General features: G+C 46.0%; 1 protein-coding gene across 1 annotated transcript; it reads right to left on the bottom strand.

Moving 5' to 3' along the window:
• Nucleotides 1-202: 202 nt before the first annotated feature.
• Nucleotides 203-8867, bottom strand: Ywhah (tyrosine 3-monooxygenase/tryptophan 5-monooxygenase activation protein eta). The gene is made up of 2 exons (XM_040746879.1): nucleotides 8602-8867; nucleotides 203-1626 (listed from the first exon to the last, which is right to left on the bottom strand). The coding sequence occupies exons 1-2, from the start codon at nucleotides 8686-8688 to the stop codon at nucleotides 973-975; spliced, it is 741 nt and encodes a 246-aa protein (XP_040602813.1). The 5' UTR covers nucleotides 8689-8867; the 3' UTR covers nucleotides 203-972.
• Nucleotides 8868-9994: the final 1127 nt, after the last annotated feature.

The following is a 9994-nucleotide window of genomic DNA, read 5'->3' as shown; positions in this document are numbered from 1 at the left end:
ACTATGTTTGGCTCATTTATAGCATCAGTTAACAAGGAGAGTGGATAATATCATTTCAGAGAACTACTATGTGCTACAAAATATGCAATGACATCAAAGGTCTGAATACATACTAGCAGCGCTACAATGTTTGGGAAACTCAAACCAAGACTGAAACAGCCTTGTAGGAAAAGGGGGGAGGGGAATCAAGGCCAGGCACAGATAATATCCCCAAAGCAGCATTTATTTACTCTTTTAAGTCCAAAACATTTATTTTAGCAGTCTGGCATTTCATAACCACCCATCATGATTGACACAGGTTGACACACATGATGCTGTCAGGATACACAAGAACAATAGCCAAAGAGTTACAAAAAAATAAATCCATGATTCTTAATCACAACCAAAAAAAAAGTTACACATACCAAAACTTCTGATGCACTGCATTGAAAAGAAAGTGTGCACACGCCATAATTTAAAGGGGCACAGCAAGGGCTGCTGAAAGCTCACGTTAAACAGTTTATAAAGCCGATGGTGAAGGAACAAGTTGTCGCTGTGTCAGTTTCCATTAGCTGAAGGAAAGGTGAGAGGGTCGAATTCATTTTTGCATGCACAAGATGTACTGCTTAACAGAACACTATCAGCTTGTTTTAAATAGCAGCCATAGCCTGTGTTGGCTAATTCTCCTTTCTACACTCAATTACCATCACCTGGATTTGCCATAGCTCAACAGGCATAATAAAATGCCTCACTCAGAACACACTTCTCTGCACAATTCAAAAGGGAATGCCCTGTGGCTCAAAGCAACCATCAGTCCAGCAAATGTCCGTGAAGGTTTATCTGAAACTGCTTCCCAAGGGACAGGAGGGCAGATCTGAATAGCTGTGCTGCCAATACAGATAGGTTTAGCACTAGATATAGTGATTGTGGCAAGGAAGAATCAGTGATGATGGGGGTGGTGGGTGAAGGAGGGGCCAGGGACTTGAAGGGACTTCAGTTGCCTTCTCCTGCTTCTTCATCCTGCTGGTCGCTCGTCCAGAGAGTGAGGTTGTCTCGCAGCAACTGCATGATGAGGGTGGAGTCCTTATAGGAATCCTCATTTAATGTGTCCAGCTCAGCTATGGCATCATCAAAGGCTTGTTTGGCTAAGAGGCAGGCCTGCTCTGGTGCATTCTGGATCTCATAATAGAACACAGAAAAATTGAGAGCCAGGCCAAGCCGGATGGGGTGTGTTGGCTGCATGTGCTCCTTGCTGATTTCGAAGGCTTCCTTGTATGCGGCCTCAGAAGCTTCAACCACACTGCTTTTCTTCTCTCCAGAAGCCACCTCTGCCAAGTAGCGGTAGTAATCACCCTTCATTTTCAGGTAGAACACCTTGCTCTCATACTGGAAATCATTGCAGTTCTTGATGAGGAACTTGTCAAGCAGAGCCAAGACATCGTTGCAAACTGTCTCCAGCTCCTTCTCAATCTTCTCCCGGTAAGCTTTAACTTTCTCCAGCTTCTTTTCATTTCCATCTGCCATGGTTTTCTGCTCAATACTACTAATGACCCTCCAAGAAGATCGCCTGGCACCAACTACATTCTTGTAGGCCACAGAGAGGAGATTTCTATCTTCATTAGACAGAGGTTCATTCAGCTCTGTCACCTGCAAAATATCAGAGGTAAACATAAGAGCACAAAGTCTGACTATCCTGAAATCATCCCTTTAATGTAATTAACAATCCCGTTCATAATGGAACCAGGCACAGTGGCATATGCCTGTGATCTCAGTACTCAGGACATGATAGGGCCTAGAGTAATTCATAATTCAAGTCTGAGAGAGCTTGCTGATCCTGCAGAGGACCAGTGTTTGGTTCCCAGTACTCATGCTGGGTGGTTCACAACTGCCTATAACTCCAGTTCCAGGAAGATCTGACTCCCCATCCCCCTACATACACAAAGATTTTTTAAGACAGGGTTTCTTTGTGTAGCCCTGGCTGTCCTAAACTCACTCTATAGACCAAGATGGCCTCAAACACAAGAGATCCACCTGCCTCAATCTCCCAAGTGCTCGGATTAAAGGCATACACCATCACCACCCAGCAAGAAAAAAAATTTTTTAAATGATGCTCTCATTTTGGTAGAATGGCTTAATGGGTATCACGGAAGGCATTACACAATGCTATTGACTTTGCTCTGTGGTACTCCCCGCAGATACTTCCTGGCTTCACCCAAGCTAAAGTAAAAAGCACATTAGTAAATGCCCAAATCTGCTGAAAAGAAGCAATGCTACTTTTTTCCAAACTAACCAGCTATACAGTTAGTAGAAAGAGCTAGATTTTGCTGTGGGCTGAGCTATGTCCCCCAAAAACTTATGTTAAAATCCTAAGCCAGACGTTGATGTCGAATGCCTTCAATCCCAGCACTCAGGAAGCAGAGGCAGGCGGATCTCTGTGAGTTCGAGGCCAGCCTGGTTTACAGAGTGAGTTACAGGATAGCCTCCAAACAATACAGAGAAACTCTGTCTCGAAAAACCAAAAAAAAAAAAAAAAAAAAAAAAAAAAAATCCTAATCTCCCTCCAGTACTTGCTAAGGTGACCTTATGTGGAAGCCAAGTCTTTGGTTTTTGGGGCATTTTTGGTTTTTGTTTTTTCTTTTTTTTATATGAGACAGGGTTTCTCTGTATTGGTTTTTGTTTTTTCAAGACAGGGTTTCCCTGTGCAGCCCTGGCTGGCCTTGAACTGCACATAGATCCCCCTGCCCTCTGCCTCCTGAGGTCTGGAATAAAGGCATCTCTCCATTTCTTAAAAAACAAGATAAATCTTGAGTCAGTGGTAGTAGTGGTGCTCACCTTTAATCCCAGCACTTGGAAGGCAGAGGCAGGTGGATGTCTGTGAGTTTGAGGCAGGCCTGGTCTACAGAGTGAGTTCCAGGACAGGCTCCAAAGACAGAGAAACCCTGTCTCAGTGAAAAAAAAAAAAAAAAAAAAACAAAATCAACAAACAACAAAAATAAGAGTCCATGACAACAATTTAACTGCTGTCTTTCACACAGTCTTTGGCTGTACCAACTCTCAACCCCATGACACCCATTCTCTGCTCTAAGATTACACAGCATTATTGAAAGTCACAAATAACACAGTTTGCTGCTAATTCATTTATCTTCCTATGACACTATTTGCTTACTCAGAAATCTCTAAGGGCCTCCTCCCTCTACTCATAAGGCAATAAATTGTGGATAAAAATAGACCTAGTGCCAAAAACAGAACAATGACTAGAAAAGCTTAGAAGTTCTTAATCTGGGGAGATATCCATTACCAAATGCATTACTGAGCAAACCAAACTGACACAGGAGTTGAGCATAGTAATAATGCAGGCCCATAATCACAGCTACTCAGGAAACTGAGGAAGGAGAATTGTGTGCTCACCAGCTTGGGCTATATAAGATCAAGACTAGCAGAACTAACTAACATTATTCTGATTCTAATCTTGGCCAGATGGAACAGTGACTCTCACTATCACTAGAGACTGACTTGTCTTTGGCTTGCTTTTGACGTCATATAACTCAAAAGACTGGCACTACAGCATATCACTGCCTCTGAAGGCACAGGGACTGGTGGCTTCAGAAGTCCTGCCCAGTTCTAATTACTGAAGCATCAACACCCACGGCAGAACAGAACATCAGTGAAGTGTGGAGAACACTAAAATGCTAGCATTCGGTTACCTCCACAGGGACACGAGGGACATCAGTTGACAAGTGTGTAGAAAGAGGCTAAAGGACAACTTCAGGTGCTATTCCTTAGGCATCACCCATCTGTGAGATTTTGTGAGACTGTCTCTAATGGTTTGGAACTAACAAGCAGTCTGGATGGCCAGTGAGCCTGTCTCTCTGCCTCCCCAGCTCTGGGAATACAAGCCACTGTTCACCATGCTTTGCTGCTGGTTTTAATGCAGGTTCTGGGTCCCATCTCAGGTCCTCATGTGTGCACAAGCACCTTACCAACCAAGCTATCTTCTCAGCCCTGACAACTACAGTCAGAAATGAAATTCAACCAGTTCTAACTATCACACTGAAAAACACTTCCACTTTCGGGACAGGCAATGTCAGACCTACATACTTCCTTTTACATTTGTCCATTGTAGCCAAGCCACAAGTGGTAGATTCTATTTTTAATCAAACTTGGCAGATACACCCAGTAAGTGTTAACTGCTTAGTAAGTCCACCTACATAAAGTAATTGAAACAATGGTTAGTATCGAAGACATATATAAGAAACTATCCTGTAACTTCCTGGGGGATTGTACAACGTTAAAGTGAGAATTCAAATTCTAGCTTCACAACCATCTGACCCAGGCAAAATTAACCACTGTAAATCCCATCTGTAAAATGGTGCTACTACAAACAATACTAAAACTCCTGTTTTAACATTGTATGAGAGCTGAAAGAGTCAATGAGTGGTAGAGCATATGCTTAGCATAAAAAATACCCTGGGTTTGATTCCTAGCACCAGGCAATTAGTATAAATAAAAACAATAGGTACATGGACTAACAGCTACTATCTAGTGAGTACTAGTAAGTAAAACAATAAACTGGCTGAATATAATATGGAAGACAATGAGGTAACCCTCAAAAACTTTTTCTTTTTTTCAGACAGGATCTTACTGCATAACTCAGGTTAGTCTTTGTCTTCGAATTTTCATGTCAATTTTTATTTTTATAAAGTTTTATTTAAATAACTCAGGCTAGTCTTAAATTCACAATAATCCTCCACCCTTAACTTCCCAAGTTCTGGAATTACAGGCATAAGCTATCAAATTTAGCCTACACCATATTCCTAAAGGAAAAGTGTAACCTCTACAGTTAACTCCTAATATTAAAAAACAAAGAGCACTTTTTCACCCCAAGTGAGTAGTACGGCTCCCATGAAAGCTTTTCCGGAGAGAATTCAGGAATCCAGATGCAGACAGAAATCACAAGCACTGCTTTCAGGGCAGAGAGACTATGTATTTTTCCTATACAAGGGACAAAGCCAAAGCCCTGAGCATGTTAAGTGCTTGTTCTCCTACCCAAACCGACCCTAGAGCAGTTAGCCTCTATCTGAAGCTATTACATAAATATTAAATGTCTTCTTTCTTCCTCAGTTTGGATATTGGTAAAGAGAGTCACATTTCAATACCCAGCTAGTAGGAAACGGGACTCTCCTAGTTTTCATTTATTCCAAACAGCACTAAAAAGTGGCTTTCATAGTAGACAAAATCATGGTGGCTCAATCCCAGCACTCAGGGGCAGAGGCCAGCCTGGTCCACTTAGGGAGGATTCTGTGTGTGTGTGGGGGGGGGGATGACACGTGGGGGGGGGAATGACACACACAATGAGAACCTGTCTCAAAAAAAATTCCATATGGACACAATTTTTGATACTTCTTAAAAGTCCACAAGATTATGTCTCCCCCAGTCATTCAGTGGGATTCTCCTTATACACACACCTGCTTTTTTCCCCATTTCTTCACTCTCATAACCATTAGGATTAAGAGCCTTTTGCTTCTTCCTGCCCAATTCATGTTTCCTTAAATGCAGTTTTGTTTCCTGCACTTAGATATTCATTAAATCCAACATTTCGCTCTATGTTCTGACAACACTATAAGAGACTGTAGCAGCTGGCTGTGCTGGCACATGCCTGTAATCCAAGCACTCACAAGGCACAGGGGAGAGGATCCTGGGTTTGAAGTCAGTTAAGACCCTAATAACTTTGTACAGTACTGTATATCTGCATTTTATAATTTCAGTTACCACCCCTATTTTGATATAAATGACTCAGGGAAATAAGAAGACATGACTGAATTATCTACCCACCATACAGAAGCCTATAGTTCCCTTTTTTCCTGATATTTCAGTCCTACAATAACATTTTAAATTTACTTTAGAGTCCACACTCCACGGAAGTGACTAGGTGACATCAGGAAGGGCTTGAAGGTCTACTTTTTAATTAAGCTTCTGTTCAGAAACATGTGCTGACTCTTCATGAGTTGGAGAAGTTATGGTCTTCGACTGATTTGAAGTAACACCACTATTCCTAATTGGGGGGGGGGGATTTGGGAATCAAAACCAGGACCCTTAAAATGCTAGGCAATGGCTGTACCACCCAAGCTCCACCTTCAGCCAAAATTCAAGTTTACCACTAATGTCCTCCAGGTGACGCTGCTGCATTAAGAAACATCATTATAGGCACTATGACTAAACTACTTAAATTAAGAAATAACCATCTTGAAGACTAAAGAAAAAAAACCTGACTTGTTACTAACACCAATATTCCTAATTTTATACTTAGAGACCCTGGAGATGTAAGTTTCAAGGTCAGAGTGGTGACCCCGCTCATTCTGTCAAGCCTGTTCCACCCTCTAGAATAGTGTACTTACCTACCTTTAAAATGCCTGGGAAAAGCCCACATAAACCCAGAGGGAAGCCAGACAGGATGGCACACATCAGTGATCCCAGGATTTGATGGGTAAAGGCAGGGTCACCTGGAGTTCAAGGCCAGCCTCAGCTACTTAATGTGTTTGAGGACAGCCTGGGATACAAGAAAACCTATCTTAAAAAAAGGAAAAACCCAACATGAGGATACCAGAGTTCATTCTTCCCAAAAGCTTTAATTAAGGCTCACAAATAGATGGCCTATTAACATTCATTAGGAATTTCATCTAAAAACTAGACCAACAGGCAAAATAAGATTTTTCTCCACCCACCTAAAAATATATCCCACTAATATAGGTGGCAACCATTAATTATGGTAGGAAACAACTCCCCTTATATTTTAATAGGTAACTTGGAATGTTTTATCAAATATTTGATGGTGCAAATACTAAATTCTCAGTTCTTGGTATCTTTTCCAACCCATGAATCATAAATTTCTAACAAACTCAAAGGTCCATTAGCTTCTAAAATGTTACCTTAATGCCCCAGAGAGCATCTGTGAATACAAGTAGGCAACTTCATTTTCAAGTCCACTTAGAAAGACCAGAGGGCCTTTTGTTTCCTGCTGAAACCATATTTTGTTCTGGTAACGTCTCTCTAGTCTTTCCTAATTTCCCACCTCAGGATAGTTGATAGCTCCAGATACATGACCGCCATTTTTCTTTAGTTTTAATTCATCTTCATATGAGCCCCATCCTTCTTTCTCTTCAACATTTTTATCTCCCAAAACTGCAGCCTTCAAGCACCACTCACACGGTGAGCACGGGCCTCACTCAGGTGTCCAGGGAGAGGCCTCAACTTGCAGAATCCCAGAACTATTTGGCGGAGGGTGAAGACAGGTGGCTTTCAAGATGTACATTAGTGATTACAGTCTTGTTTCCAAAAATTTGCAAGATCATATTTTAACTTTGTTTCCTTAAGGGAAGAATTCACAATTTCTTCAAAGTCCAGACCCCAAACCCAGAACATCCCCAGGTATAAAGGGAAAGCTTCTATATAATCAGCACAGCATAGCATAATAGTTAAGTCAGTATCACCAATGAATCAACAAATTGCTGTCGTGCTGCTGATTTCCAGAGACATTTTATTGAATGTGTAACAGGACATTCTTGATTATCCCTTCTTACCTGGGAAATCCTAAATGTTCACCTCATATCTTATGTAGTATCAAAATAAAATTTCCAAATTACATTTATAGGAGTGTCTAGGTTTGTAATTCTTTAAGAATCCTTTCAAAGGCCAGCTATAGGACATATGAGCTATTACAATCTAGGGCAGTGGATACTCATTTATGTCAGCTAAAAACTGCCCCAAGGGCTGCTTAAAAGGCAGATTTCTGAGTCTCACTCCCAAAATGCTTGTATATTTAGAGGTCTAAGGTGGAGTCCAAGGGAATTCTCCCTAGGCTTGGGTTTACACCAAGACACTTAGTAGCCACGGCTGCACCTTATCACTGTGACCTTGACAAGAAATATTCGTCTAGAGAAAACCCAGGACCCTGTGAACAGCCGTCTACAGTGAGGTGGAACCAGCAGGTAGGCTCTAATCTAGGATACTTGCTAGGGTGTGGCTGAGCATGTCTCCTTTACCGGAAACCAAGCTGCAGAATCCATCTACGAGGGTCTCAGGAATGCAAAGGCACCCGGGTTCGCTTCATTTTCATTTCCTCTGCAGGCAGACACGCTGCACTAAACGTCGGGATATTATGTAGGGACCCACGCCCTCCTTCACGCCTATGACTCCTGGAAAGAGGTCTTCGCACACAAAGCCAGACCCGGGTGTGGAAAATGGGAAAGAACCCACTTCAGGCAAAGCAAAGCAAAGAGGTCGTGGCAGAGAAAACCAGGAGACGGGTCTCCACTCGCTGAGGATTCTTTATTACAAGTGGGTGAATGGTGGAAGGGAAGCACGTTTCGCCTCAGGTCGGAAGAAGGGTCTAGAAGCAGGAACCCGATTTCCTCGTGTACCCCCTCCCCCACCGGGGCTCCGAGCTAGGAAACCGCGACCCCCGCCCGCCAACCTCCGAGGGGAGACCCCGCCAGGCCGGGCCTCAGGAAATGGGGAGCTCGGCGGCCGCCGCGCCCAAAAGGTGGCCGTGTGCAGGGAGGGAGCCGCCGCCCAGGCCCGGGCCCGCCCCACAGCCCCCGGCCGCCGGGCTCCCGGTGCGCTCACCGCCTTCATGGCGGAGGCCATGTCGTCGTAGCGCTCCGCCTGCTCCGCCAGTCGCGCCCTCTGCAGCAGCTGCTCTCGGTCCCCCATGTCGCTCGCGACTCGGCCTCGCCTCGCGCGCCCGCACCGCCTGCTCCCTCGTTCGCCCGCCTGGCCGTCCGCTTCCCGGTCACCGCCGAGGCCGCCGCCGCGCACGCGCACTGGCTCGCCGGCTGGCGGGAGGCTGCAGGCTGCGCCGCGGCTCGCGCCTTCTCGCTGGCTGGCTGCACGCGCAGTGGCGAGGGCCGCGGAGCCGCCGAGAGAGGACAGCAGGAGGAGCGGCGGGCGGGCGGGCGGGGAGGACGCGACCACGCCTGCGCACTGGGAGCCGCCCGCCGGGAGCCGCGGGAGCGGGGGCGGGGCGGCCCAGCCCTAACGGTCTTTTTAAGGTGACGTCATCTGCTATAAATAGCTACGGCTGGGGCCGCGCTGGAGAGCTGCGCAGGCGCCCTAGGAGTGCTGCATTTTACCGCCGCAGTGTTGGAGGGTGGGGAGCGGCCAGGGCGCGGCGATGGTGGCTCCTCAGGCAGGCGTTGTCGCAGCCCAGGCCAGGAGAGCGCCACAAAACCGTGTTAGAGCTCAGGCTTGAGGAGGGTCCTCCCAGCAAGTGACCCTGGGTGGGGAAGCCGAGGCGCCGCCGCCCCCCACTGAGGGACGTCTCTGCTCGGCGTGGCCACACCCAGCGCCTGGGTCAGCGCTGGTGGTAGTTCCTGCCCTTGGGGACAGCCCCTCAGAGACACTGGAACCCACCGTTCCGCACCCTGAGAAGTGGCCTTCCGCCAGCTCTGGCTTTGACAGGGCCGGGTAGCTTGGCAGTTTAACGGTCACGAGGAGCTGGCCCAGAGCTGGGCCTTAGCCGACACCAACCTATTTCATACAACCCACTCCGGGAAAATCACAGCAGGCCCCCATTTTTCAAAGGGGAAGTGCAAGCCACGACCCTGGTTAAAAAACAAAGTTGGCGACCAACCTGGTCGGCTTACCCTGTCTGTCTCAAAGATTTGGAAGGGAGTTTGGGTTGTAACACAGAGGCACCAGGTTTGCCTGGTGTGAGTGAGGGCCTGAGGTGGAGCCGTCAGTGGAAGAAGTAGCGAAAATGCAAAGCAAGGCACACAGTTCCTGTGTGTGGAGGGACCAAAATGTGATTTCACTATCTTCTTGGACTTGGATAGCGATGGACTGACTGGTCACTAAGCCCCTCCCAGCTCTGTCATTCCGAGCTCAGGGATCCTGGGATGGGCCTTAAGACAGCTAGGAAGAAAATAAAAGCAGGCACTCTAGCCAATCAGGAAACAGGCAGGCGGCTCTCTGTAAGTTCGAGGACAGTCTGGTCTGCAGAGCGAGTTCCAGGACAGCC

The sequence above is a fragment of the Mesocricetus auratus genome, unplaced genomic scaffold (genome assembly GCF_017639785.1).
Source record: "Mesocricetus auratus isolate SY011 unplaced genomic scaffold, BCM_Maur_2.0 Super-Scaffold_100006, whole genome shotgun sequence".
NCBI classification, from domain to species: domain Eukaryota; kingdom Metazoa; phylum Chordata; class Mammalia; order Rodentia; family Cricetidae; genus Mesocricetus; species Mesocricetus auratus.
Note: the sequence above shows the minus strand (reverse complement) of the source record. Positions and strands in the feature narration are given on the sequence as shown.